This window comes from Anoplolepis gracilipes, chromosome 9 (genome assembly GCF_047496725.1).
Source record: "Anoplolepis gracilipes chromosome 9, ASM4749672v1, whole genome shotgun sequence".
In the NCBI taxonomy this organism is placed as follows: Eukaryota; Metazoa; Arthropoda; class Insecta; order Hymenoptera; family Formicidae; genus Anoplolepis; species Anoplolepis gracilipes.
In genome coordinates this window covers 5,189,435-5,203,980 of record NC_132978.1, presented here as the reverse complement: position 1 = coordinate 5,203,980, position 14,546 = coordinate 5,189,435, and the positions used below count along the sequence as shown (strand labels likewise).

General features: G+C 29.3%; 1 protein-coding gene across 4 annotated transcripts in view; it reads right to left on the bottom strand.

Moving 5' to 3' along the window:
• Nucleotides 1-14,546, bottom strand: part of Nrm (neuromusculin) — a 183,435-nt gene that overhangs the window by 38,519 nt on the left and 130,370 nt on the right. For all 4 annotated transcript variants that reach the window (XM_072899752.1, XM_072899749.1, XM_072899750.1 and 1 more), the window contains exons 4-6: nucleotides 13,199-13,369; nucleotides 12,090-12,251; nucleotides 2,283-2,467 (exon numbers count right to left, since the gene is read on the bottom strand). In XM_072899752.1, the coding sequence (XP_072755853.1) occupies nucleotides 2,283-2,467; nucleotides 12,090-12,251; nucleotides 13,199-13,369 (518 nt within the window). The remainder of the gene's footprint in view (nucleotides 1-2,282; nucleotides 2,468-12,089; nucleotides 12,252-13,198; nucleotides 13,370-14,546) is intronic.

Here is a 14,546-nt window from a genome sequence, read left to right as displayed (position 1 = left end):
AAATATGACGTCGATCGAGATTTGCAAATCATTAAAGCATACTAGAAAGGAGAATATGAGACAATATTTGTTAGGAAATATCCACGTAATATCCCGTTTCGCACAAAAAGTAAGCAAGTTTAAAAATGATCCGTTTAATCCTGTTATGACGCGACGCTCATGTCGATAGGAATTCGTGGCATGTAATTGCTTGCCACTATGCAAATACCGTCTGCTATCATGTGGAACGTCGCGAACGGGTTTAGTCGTGTGTCACCGCTCGTCCCCTAATCAGGCACTGAGTAAACAATACTAATTATAATGTCGCGATCAGAAATTGCAAATGGTAAAAATACAAATTACGATGACAAGAACGATTCGTTAATTCCAATACGAGGTGTTTTTCTTAAACAATATTAATTGACAGCGCAAAATTATATATTTTGTTATGCTTGTTATAAATCCATCTTTATGTTGACATTATCAAATAAATAAGTTTCTCCTTTTGCAAACATATTACGACGTTAATGTTTGATTTGCACGCAAAATAACAAAAGTTTTCGATAAATATGTAAATTATTGTATAATAAAAAAATTATTTGTTTTTTATTATGTGACTTACACTTTTAAAAATTAATTTTTATAGAAAGAGAGAGAGAAAGAGAGTTTAATAATATATTGTACATAATATCCGTAGAATATTTTGTACATATATTGTTTGTCGAATTTATGTATATGTCGATGCAAGGAAAGTAAAATAATGCAGGTAAGCGACGTCTCACAATCACATGAATGTTCGAGGTGAGATAGAATTTTTTTGCTCATAAAGAACTTTTTGTTACTGATTGTGAGACATCACGCCGTTTCATCTACCTTATGGCCTTTAACTATGGTGACATTTTTTTTGTGGTAACATTTTTTTGCACTAATTGCCTCGCGTAGATGCGAGTGGTTCCGTATGCAGTCATTTTGCGTGCATGCCACTTTATAGTCTCAGATATTTCCGTAATGGATTTATGATAGCTGCGTGACGCCTACGACTTCTATATGCATTTACGTACACATGCGATAGCACAGCGATATATAGAAGGGTCTAATGATTTTTCGATGCCGCTACCGTTGCCGTGCAGCTTATTTGTTCGAGCACGAAATTGATTTTTTTTTACAAGCCGAGAGTAAAACGACGCCGTGTGATTCGGAAGTAAATGACGATTCCTTACGACTTTCTCTTTTCTTTTTTTTTTAACTATGCTTCCGTTTCATTTCATTCTCTACCCTCTCATCTTTGGAGAAATTAATTAATTTAAAATTGAAATTTTTCTGAATTGACTCAAAAGAATTTAATTTCGCCCGATTTTTTTCGAAATTTCAGCAATTGATTACGTGCGCTGGCAGCTTTTGCGAAATAAAGTATTGAAAGAAATTGTGCAACTATTCCACTCGGACGAAATCTTTCAATGAAAGGATAAATCGTTGATAAATACTTTACATGAACACATTTTGCACGACAAATTACGGTCTCAAATAAATCTAGATTGCACTTAATAAAGGCTAGATATAACGCGAAAGAAGAAACTTCGAGAGGTATTATTGATCAATCGTAAATCGTTAAAGTTGCTGGGTTCTAAATTTGTTGACTCCACCGCGTTTCTCAAAGTGAGCACAGTGAAAATTTGTTACTCGGCAAAAATATTCAATATGAATTAAAATGTACGACAGGTGCTGTCCCGATCGATTTCCCGGAATATAACATACTTTTGCAAAGTTACCGTTGAGTCTGTCCATGCTCTCTCGCCGAAGTAAGTAATCGAATTAAAACTTTCGCGAGTCGCTATTCATTGTCGCGTGCCACCAAATATGCTTCTTCAGAACATTTATTTTGATGCAAATGGCGGCAGAATCGACGAGGAATTCAACCATCTTAAGAAAATTTACATTAGAAATTCTATAATATACAAAGTGTAGTCGTATTTAATGAGAATGGAAAGATCTTTCTTATTAAAAACTAAAATTATTCTTCTTCTATTAAAAAATATATATATATATAATTTCTCGATATTTTAACGTTGTGAATACTTTAAATTAGGTTTGCGCCAAGATACTGTTGTAAATAACTGACAAGATTTTTAGTTGTACATTTGAAGCGTAAATTGAAATAAAACAACAAATATATTAAATTATAGGAAAGCCATTTCTTCAACAATGACAGAAAAATTATCTTAATTAGAACAGAAGCCATTTACTTATTGGTTATAATTATGGTTGGTAATATTATTGGTTGTAATATTGCGATGTTTACTCACATTTTCATTTATTTTCGTCTCAAACATCTCGAATCTCTCGTTACTCTCACTTAAATATTGCGTTCCGTTTTGCCAGGTCACGTTGGCAGCAGGTCGCGCCGCTTCCACCTTACACTGCAATAAAATCTTCGTTCCTTGCACGACATGACCAACTACTCCCTCTAAGTCCATCTTCAGCGGACGCACTGTAAAGATAATAACAGCGTTAAAATGCCGAGATTATTACTTACTAATCACGATATAACATTAAAACACAACTAATGCCTCTATATCTCTATAACATTAACTGAGGACCTAACAAGAATGTAAATACAAAAGATTTGCTTTACATTGGAAAAAAGAAAGTGAAAATATGACATACATATATTCAATTGTATGTCCTGTGCAATTTTATATTCTAGTAATAGAAAGACACATTGTATGTATAAATTATTCCCTTCTAAATTCTTAATCCTGTTTTTATTAAATTTTTCAACTATTTTATTTTCATCTTGATAACAATATTATTTGAAAAAAAAAGAAAATATTTTTTTACATCGCCGTGAACTTAAAGATTAATCAATTTTCACGCAAAATTATGTATATTTTGAAATGAATTACTATGAGCAATTTTTTATTATAATATAATAGAACAATCATTAATATTCAAAAAAGATTTTGAAATTGAACATTGTGTTGTAGAATACTTGATTCTTTTTTCACCTGTGTGTATATTATTAATTTAGAAAAAAATTATTAATAATTTACTTGACAATATTATCTTAACTGATAAATATTTAAAGATATTTCATTTAATATGCAAATGGAAGGCATACCTTTCATAAGTTTTGTAGATATATAATTTATTTACAATTAGATTAAAAAATTTAATGTTATTACTATATAAATTTTTACATTTACGTTTCTCCATTAATTAATTAGAATAGGGATGTAATTAAAATAAGATACGAACTGAGAAAAGTTTTTGCCAAGCGAGGATAATATTTTTAATAAATATTTTAATAAATATAAAAAATATCAAGTAATATATCCATTACCATCTACCTATCATTTTTTCTTTATATTGTTCATTTTGTTCAGCATTGCAATTGACGAATTACAAACGCTTCTTTGCCGCTTAAACCATTCTTTGTGCTTTTTGAACATTGGAGGTGAAATAAGTGAAATGTTTGGCATTTGGCAGTCTTTTTCGTACTATGATAAAATTTCATCAGATTCGGTGATTCGTAGCTTTCTCTGTGTGTGTTCAATATTAAACGTACAGTCGTCTCTATGTACTGTATACTGGCCACCGAATACATAGAATACAACCACTGGCAATCGGTCGTAGACGTCATGTAATGATGATTGTGCAATATCTGACCTCCGCGTGGCACTGTAGCGACATTAGGATTGGTATGTGTAATAGGGAATAGAGCGAGACATGATTGGGCGTACGTGCGAAATGCCAATTTCGATAGTTCATCCCCCAATATCTTCTGCAACGAAGTTATCTCTGTATAGTTGATTTAGAAATACAAGAGTAGTGAGACATAACAGGACATAATAGGAACAGTTTGGATGCATAATTCTCTTCAAAAATCATGTAGTAAAATAAATACGAATTTTTAGTACTTTTTTAAGCAGTGAAAAAAATAATAAAACGTAATTTCAATTTTTCCGAGATTTATAAATTATTGAAAATTGAAATCTCCAGATAAATATTTCTCGTTGACAAGAATCATAATGATGTAGTACACATTCGGATATACGAATTGTTTGTCTAGTGGTCGATATATCTGCATATCAATGCAGCAACAGGCATGTCGAGAAACATGATGAGATAGATGATTTTTCAATGCTTATAGTGTCATGTTTGCTTTTTGAAAATTTATGATTAATGGAATATTTGAAAACTGTCATTTCGGTATCGTTAAATCGATTTGGAAGTTTGTACGGGAGTTCTCTATGATAAAAATGGCTTGTAGAAGCGCGATAATCGATGACAGTATGTACTCGTCGTTGCATATGTAGATATATATCCATTAGCGCTGATAGATTTTCTAACCGACATTATACATATATGTAGTATACTGTGAGATTCATAATCGAAATTTCCTCGTGCTATTATATGTAAATATATCTGCATTTTTGTACAGGCGTTATTATAACTTTATTTTTACAAAACATCTTGCAACAATTTATACATTATGTTAAAATTAATTTATTATCAAATTAATTATGCATATACATATACGTTGATGCATTTATTAAGTTGCCGAATACATCGCTGTTTTTTAATAAATGCTATGAATATTTATAACACTCTTAAGTATACTTGGTAAAATTTTATTTAAAAGAGTTCAATATTTTACTACTACTTTTTAATCATGTTTTTGTAAAGCTTATTATAGATATTTTCCACAGAAAAAAGGATTGAATTTTTTAAACTAATTATCATATGTTTGTGGATTAGGCGTTAGTACCTAAGTTATTATCGGTGGTTCTCGTAAATTCATGCAGAAAGCATTGACCGATAATTCACCGGCAAAACTCCGTGAACGGTATTCAATACGAAATAAGAAGAATACGAAAAGAAAAGATGCAGGAATCGAGCGGAGAGCGAATAGCGAGAATCTAATATCGGGAATTGCATTTGACTTCAATTGCACTCCCCCTACCTGATGGCACGGTAGATGTGGAGAAACGGACTGAGGATAGAACGGTGACAGAGACAGGGAAAAAGGGTAAAAAGTCACCTCTTCTTTGCGCAAATACTTTTTTTTTTTTTTTTTTTTCTGCGAAAATGCGCTGACGCGCTTTTGATCCTCGAACAAATCTGTCCGCTGACATTTACTTTGAATCCATACGAATGATACTGGCTCACATTATAGAATGTGTTTTATCGCATCTACGAGAGGTCGCGGTGAAATACATTGTTCCGCATAAAGATATGACGCGATACTTTGGAGAAAATTGATAAAAGAATCGTATTTTTATTTATCGTCTTATCGAAATAGAATTATTTCATTGAAAAAATCTCACAGAAAAATTGTTATGATCCAAAATAAATTTAAATTGCAGTTGAATTTAAGTTGAAACAATTCAGATTAAGTATTTAAATGTATTTATATGAATATTATATATTTATATAGCGATATAGATGGTGATCAATCAAGCGAAACAAATAAGCTCCGAAACATATGAATTTTATGAGGTTCTGAAAACTTTTCGTTAATTTTTAAAAATTAATTTTTGTTCAGATAAAAATTGCATCTCAGGGTACATATATTATATGTATATAGTGTAAGAAAACTTTTAATTTAAATATCAATTTTTTATAAAAAAAATAATAATAATGTAAAGAGATATATGCAAAAATATGCTATTGTGCAGGATAATTTCAAAATTTACATATTCTTTATCGCAGTTGTTTTGAAGATATCGCGTTTAATACGTGAGAGAGGATAAGATTCTCTTTCCTTGTTTATAAAAAACTCACCATTAAACTAATTTCCTCTTTGCGCCCGAAAATTTCCAAGAGTTCGCAATTCGGTAAACCGACCGCGAGACTTTTTATAAGTCTATTGCCGATGGCAATGCGATTTCCTGGTTTTGTTTCCCTATAAGAAGCACACTTGCCTGAATGCCCCGCCAGGTGCTCGTTCGCGAGTTCTCGTCACTCTCGGAAGCTTGCTTCCGTGACTTTCAACGAGCAGCTGCGGAGCCGTGAGATTTTCGCAGATATCCCGCGGGCATTTGCGACATTTCCACTTTTAAATTCACCGCAGGTTGTTAGGAACGGCTCAGTGGGAGTTTATATTTATATTTTCTATATATATATATATATATTTATTGAACATCATCATACTCTAAAGAATTTTAAATTGCGCTTCGCGTTGAATTTTGACAGTATCGCTGTTATCCTTTTCTCCTTTCTAGTAGTTTCAACATTGTTCTATTACCTGTCTAGATTTTTATCGTGTTGGCAGGCAATTTTTCATGATATGAGATCGAAGCGAACCGTGTCGACGAGATAACAAAACCATCACTGTGCTCTATGATCCTGTATATTACATCCTTATAGTATTATAAAAGTATATCACTGATAGTGATAAAATGAGACTTTCAAGTAAAACATTACAAATTGCAACGACACGCAAACAAAAATATGTCAGGACTATACTCGGAAATTATTATTTTTTGAAGCTCTTTGAAATTTTTTATTTAATGAAAAAAAGAGATTAATACAAAATAATCCATTACTAGATATTGCATACGGTACACAATTATAATATATATAGTTGAGCCACAATTCATGGTTTTATTTAGATAAAAAATGAAGCTTTTATTAAAAATTTTATGATATTAACGCACTTCTATCCGTAAATAATGTGTTACTATAATCTCTTTGACTTCATTTTGATCTCTCTTTAATTATATTTTTATCAGAAGAGAACACGCTCTTGATTTTTATCGGTTATTTCAATATAGATATAATAATTTTATATACTTTCTTTATTATGTATAAGGATTCGATATATATGTATATTTGATTATTGAGAATTAAAATTATTATTGCTTTCCAATCTATTAACGTAAATTGTAGCAGTTTATTTCTTGAAATTGAATTACCTTTATTATAATAATCCATAAATCAAATCATATAGTCTTTGATAATATTAATTAAAGATTAATTATTATGAGAAATTGCTTTATATGCAACATATATGTTAATAGTTATAACAGTTATAATAGTATAACATGTATAATACAAATATTAAAGCTCGTTTTGTAAGATATTGATTTCTTCTTCAATAATATCTCATAATGTTATGGCAATTAAATATAATGACTGCCCAAATTGCAATAAATATGTGATATCATAATAAGAGATTAATGCGATAATTTAACAAATTTATTAACCAACGCATTTTCACACAATAGCAAGAAAATTAATCTCGAATTCAAAGTTAATAACGCATTTATTGATACGCCGACAATTATACGGATTTGTGTAGTTGTATAAATAATATTATAATGTGATATTATACGATAACATTACACATGTGATATTTGACCATTGTTAATAAATTTCTAATCGCGACATGGTCTGTACAAATCTAAGATATTATATAATTAATAATTTAATAGATAACATTAATAAATTCATCTTGTGCAAGCGCGTGAATATGCGGAAGTCTCTTTTCGTGATAAACATTTGATTACAATATGCAAAATTTGTGCGCATAATTTGTACGAATCGTGTCCGTGCATTAAAATAGCAGATAACTTGGTAACTCTCGGCGAACTATAATTGCAAGTATTGCCATAATAATATGTGTACTTTAAGTCAAGAAATTATTTGTGTATGGCAATACAATGTGAGTACATGTTCGAAAAAAATAATTAAATTTTTGAATATCTTAGTAGCATTTTTATCATAATAGGGTTAAAAGAAAATGAAGAAATAAAATTGTTTTTTCGTTTATTATTTGATTTTTTTTTACATTAATAAGAAGTTTTCCTGCAAGAAATTAACATCTGTTCATATGTATTACGTCACGTCGCGAGACGCGATCACGCATTACATAAGAGAAGCTTCCCTTTAAGCCGTCGTTACATAAAAGAAGCTCTTCTTTAAGCTGTCAATTTGCAGTCGTGCAGGTGCATGAAAAAATAGATCATTAGGTCACTGGGGCATCTCTTCCACCTTCCATGCGTTACCGAGGTTAGTGTCTATCAGTCTGTCATTACAGTGCGCGGTACGTGAGCTGCATAGTTTTCGGTCTCTTTTTACGCGTTTTGACAAATTGTGCGTAGAAGTCAGTAGAATGTCGAAAGGACTAAATTTAATAACGGATAATCATTTCGTTAAGTGATCTGCGTGACTGTAATTGGTGATCTTTTCAATATTCGTCGTCTTTCTTTGCACGTTTCAATGGAACCCCTAAGGGTTACGTTTTAAAACGTTCTCTCTTCGAGGAAAATTTTCCTCAATATAATATAGTATACGTTACGTGTACTATATATTTTGAGTAAAATTTTCCTTAGAGTCTCAAGAACCATCAAAGAAGCTTCACAAAAATAGAGCTACATGTGATCTCATTGTCCGTGATTCTATTCTCGATTGTGTTCCTTAATAAATTGAAAAAAATTAACTTTGTATAAAATATCAAATTTTGAAATTTATATTGTTACATTTTTTTCTGTATGTCTGATTATATTTTTATGATATATTTCGTAAGCGGGATTGGCAAATGTAATGTATTGATATTAAGAGAAGTGTATTAATTTAATATTAAATTTATTAAATTGTTAAACTATATATTATTGATTGGTCGATGATGTTGAATAAACTTTATTAAATGTTGCTATAGGCCAAAAAATCTAGATTCTTTTGTCCATGAGTTTTGCATACAATGATAGATGCAAAGATGACAGTATGATAAAAATTATTTATAATAAATAAATAAATATTTTACAAGTTTATTAAAATATTATTTATGGAATTATAATAATTATAGTAAAATAATAATTTATATTTTCTCAAACATGCATTTTTATTGTTTTTATTATTTGGAAGTAGCATATATGTAGTGTGCACGCTTCATCGAGCTGTAAAGAAACTGTCAACAAATTAATATTCATTTTTCACCGTCATTGATCGCCAATCAGACGCAGAAAAAGTGCAACTATATAAATCTCGAAATTCGACTTGACCACGCTTCAAGGGTTTTCATTACTTTTTTTATTATGGGTTGTCAAAATTATATAATAGAAGTATTCTGTTTATATGCGTATATTAATCAAAGACCGATTTTGTTCAGTAATTTTGAGTAATTTATAGCCCGTCCTAGTTGTAAATGTAATCATTAAAAAACTGCACCAAATTTACGTAAAAATGTTATATTTTGATATATTCGCAGAAAGAGTACTCTCGTCTATTTAATTTTCTTTTTAATTACCTATATTGGGTAGCGAATAGTTAATAAGAGGATTCCATTTAGATCATATCGGGATTTTTATCTGACTCGAATTATGATAATGTATTAAATTTATATAATTAAATTAGATATTTTCCCATTGAGTAGTTAATATAATGCATATTTCAGATTATTATTTATAAATATGTTTATTGTGTATGCATGTTATATATGCTTATTATGAATATTATTTAATTTAGCGCTTCATATAACATATATAAAATAGCTCAATATAAAACTTTAATTGCCTAAATTGCGTGTAGAAAAAAAGAAAAAAATGCAAGTAGAAGGAAAAGTCATTAAATGAGTTACGGTTATTGAAAATGGTTATTGGACAAAATTCTGCTATATGAATTGTTATCAAGTTGAATTGTGTACACAAACATTGCTACAAGAAATTAATTTATTCCATTTACTACTATCCCACAGTTGTGACAATTCATTAATTAAAGTTATTACTTAGTAGAATTTTTTTCAATAACCATTTGCGACATAAAATTGTATATCTTAATGTCTTTTCCTCGTATTTTTATATAAATTCATAAATTCTTCGATACATTATTTTTTCTCAGTAAAAGTTTGAGAAATAGTGTACTGAGTGATCGATTCCTCATTTTTGCACTATTTTAGCCCGATTAACTCCGTATGAAAAAAAAAATACATTACGAAAAAAATTCTCATCGCGATAGTAAACATGAAGCAAGATTACATGACCTACATCACGTGAAATTAACTTTTTATCTGATATGTAAAAGATACATATCATCACGAAATATAGAATTTCGTTGTTAAATTTGAAAAAAAAAAACATTATTATTAATAAAAATTTAGTTTATGACTAGTAGTAGTACGCATATTGTTTTGATCGCGTAGGAATTCGAATTCGAGATGCAAATTTTTCCATGCATCAAATTGAATTTCGTTCACTCTCGTTTTACACGAGGCTTTTCAAAGCGCGAAGCAGTAGCACTGGCATATCTCTTTAGATTTCAAAAATTTAAGCGCGAAGCTATTCCTCTCAAAGTGTCTGAATAGATTGTCTGAATTGCGTTATTGCGTAATATAAAATATAAAAGGTATGCGACATGGTCGCTTTTTTCTCATCGATTTGCTTCTTATTAATTCGAGTACCGGTTAGAGTGCTTATGAAATTCTGTAACGACTCTAACTCGGATAATAAATCTTGTTAAATCTATATAGGTAACAATGAGACGAAATCTTCTCTTTAACTATTATTACATTGTGTGGAGAATTAAACAGATGCAATATTTACTTGATGTGATTGAATCCCGTGTTCTCAGACCATTTAATAGTACATGTTTATAACATAAAAGAGAAAGAGAGAGAATAATATATCCTATTCCATTTTATATATGCATACTTAACGTATAATAATATCAAATTTAATACAAAACAAAACGTATAATTAACATATTTTGAATCAGATTATTATAAATATTTCATTAAAAATTTTAAAGAAAATAAAAATTGAAATGTGTATGCAATATTGTTGAATATGTAAGATTCAACGGATTGTTAAATGCAAGTTTATGTAAATAACTGATGACTTATATAGTGGCTCTAGTTTTCATCATGTATGCTGAATTTAAATTGTTTATTATTTAAATTGAATTTAAATTGTTTATTTCGTTTATTTACATTGCATTTATATTATTACATGTTGCAATAATATATTTTTACATGTGGCTAAACATTTATTTTTAGAATTTCCTCGATTTCGACCAAACATGTCTAATTTTCATTATATGTTGGATTTAAATTATTTATTATTTTCCTTTATGATTGTCGTGTTTTTGGATTGTTCAAATTTAAAATTAATGTTACGACCAGCGATTAGACATTTATTTATAGAATTTAACTTGATTTCGAGTTGTATCCAAAAATGATATCCCATAATTGTATACAAATATTATTGAAAAATATCCGTTTATAATAGTGATTAATATATAATTCTTTTATTTTTTAACGATGTCTGATATCTTGACGAATATTAGATTATTGTTTTGATTAAAAATCAGAAAACAAGATTTTGTTCTTCATTAACGACTTTGAGAAGCACGAAACCTTTTTTGATATTATTATACATCCGAATTTGCTCGAAACTTTATTAGAAAATGCTAATTGACTTTGAAACTTAAGCTAGTTTTATATTCTGCAACGAATACTTGACGTAAAAATTCCCTTTCGCTCGACTACATTGATTATAGTGCTCTTTGGCTCTAGCACTATTCATATTCATACCTCGCGCGCGCGTGAGGTTTACTCGATGTATCCGTGTTTTGATTTAATGAATAAACGATACCTCGTGGAATTGTTGCGAATTTAGGTCAAAGTACTCACATTCGTTCAGTCTACAATTACATTTATGTTTGTATTGATGTTTATTAAATTATATATACTATACATATACATTGCATGCAAATTACGTTACGCGATCAAAATTTGTACATGATTCTAATCTATTTCCTTTTCTTCTCTCTATCGATAATATAATTCATGTGGATGATGTTGAAGTGATAATCAATGCATAGCCGAAACTTGAATGACATACATGAAAACTTTTAATGCTGATAGACTATCAGGATTTTTATTATTACTAAGTAAAATATATTAACATTAGTGCTGAGAAAAATTGTCAGATTTAATTGAAAATAAAGCACAGAGAGGAAAGTTTTTTTCGCATTTGTGTATAAGTTAGTAAAAATAAATAAATATATAAGTACGGATTTTTCAAATTATATTGCGCATTTATAGAGATTTTTTTCTAGCATGCAAAAAAATCTTGCTACGTGAATTTTGAGTAAGATATGTATATACTTACCGTGTACATCTAGTTTAATATCAACTGCGAGTGGCTCCACGAGAGCAATATTGTTGACTTTACACGTGAATGTTGCGCCTAACTCTTCACGTGTAATTTGCATCTCCAGCAAACTACTGCCAGTACCTGACCCGGTATCAGTGATGGTTGACGAACTTGTCGCTGAAATGGAGCAGTTTATATTTCTTGACAAGCACGTCTCGAGAGAGAGAAACGATATTAGTTATATATATATTTCAAAAGTTTAAAATGAAGCGTATTTCAAAATGTGCAGGAAGTTATGATAAAAACACTGAACATTTTTATTTTTACTTGAAAAAATTATATAATATAAAATTAATAATTAAATAAAATTAGAGAGTAATGAATAAAGAGAGTAATTAATCTTTGATAATATCATTGTTACAAAATATGTCTGATTAATAAATATTAAAGTTTCTTTTGTCTTCCAATGTCCGAGCTTGAATAATGGTTCGATGATAACGATCTATTTTAATTTATATAAAACTTTATTGGGAATACAATTATTTTTTAACATCGCTTATATTTATTTTAAACTGAAATATGTTAAATAAAGTCGCACTTGGTTTAGTTGTTACATTTCGCATAATTAAAAATACCAAATCAATTATTATAAGTTTATAAGTGCATGAACGAATTTGTTATAATCAATTTCTGATACAAATAGAATTAAAAAATTGCCGCTAATATGATTAAGTATATAATTATTCTTACTATACTTTACCATGCTTTGATTAATTTATTCAATTAATTTAATAATACCTGTTTTGTTAATATATAATAAATAAAATTATTAACTTTTTATTGTTTAATACAAAAAAGATTAAATAAAAAATAATATATGATTATATAATTAGAAATTTTACTCTAAATAATTCCGCCAATTGAATCAATCGCCGATTAAGTTAGTTGAAGTTTGATCGGAGTAATCTTAAATTAAGGTTAATATAAAGAGGATATATCATTAATAAAATTTATTAATGCGTGTCTTGTTCGATAATGATGTTTCTTTAGCTTAAATTTCTTCAGAGAGAGAAATAAGTATGAATTTCCGTTCTAATAAAGATAAGATATATTGTGAATCTTACCGTCAAGTAGTTGGTCATCTTTAAACCACTCCACTGTAGGTACAGGTTTGCCTTTGCCGCTCTCGCAATATAGAGCTATTGTTGAGCCCTCATTTATAGGTCCTAAAGTTGTATCGGTACTCAGAGTATTCTTCGAATTTTCATCGATAACACGTACAAACTTTGGTTGCACTAGAACACACAAAAGCTTTCATATTAAAAACTTTTATTCTATGAATTATTATTTTTTCCGTGTAAATTTAAGAATTTCATTATTTTTAATGATTCTTTCTCTTATATATATATTGAAATGTATTACAATGAATTTATAATTATAAATAAGTATATATTTTTTCTTCTTTGACATTGAAAATATGTTTGCACAATGAAACAGTGCATTAGTTTTCTTCTTCTGCAAATGAATGCATTCTTTAAATAAGCCCTTTGATAAAATAAAATTTATTTTATATAATATTACAAAATTTCTTGACAACAAGAACGTATATTCTATATGCACTATTATGTTTGAAGATAACAGCTCCGTAGAAAACTATTCGTTTTCTTTGATGTTGAGGAAAATAATAAGAACGCCTTGTGAAAAGATACCATATCTTGATATAAATATAAAACATTTATTTATGAATATCAGCATTTTCTTCTGCTTCTCTGTTTTCTTTTGCCCAACCATTCGTTACATATGAATTGATCGTGTAAAAAAATATTAACGTCATCACAAAAATTTAATCTGTCGTTTTGCGTTTGTATCCTATAAATAACGATATCCCGAGAGCAGTGTGGAATTTAATAAATGTGCATTTAATAAATGTGTATCGGTATTTTCGAACGTTTCGTCTCATGTGTGTAAAACGATAGAATTTATATATATTTGCTCGATATATCTTCCGGCTTAGGAAATAAATACAAATCATATCATATCTTACACCTGTCGCGCAAATGCCATTCTTTCCGACGTTATCAGATCCGGCAATTCTCAAACTTTGTTGTTTCTTTTCTTAGAATATTAATTTATATCTATGCAACAAATCGCAATTCATTTATGTCAATTAGGATCTGATTATTATACATATATATAATATATAATATACTGATTGCTGCAAAATGATAATTTTACCGACTCGGAAAGCTTTTTCCCTTACGATAAACTATTTAATTACGATATTTAGAAAAGTGCTATCGCAATTCAATTCAGCACGTTCGATTTAATAGAACCTTGTCTTTTCGTGCAACGAAAGTAAAGCGAGTATTGCATGCGGTGAAATTTTAAACTACCGTTATCGATTTTCTGGCGTGCGAAGAGTGCCCTAACTTTCTACAATTCCTACGAGAATAAAGTGACTGCCACTTATCG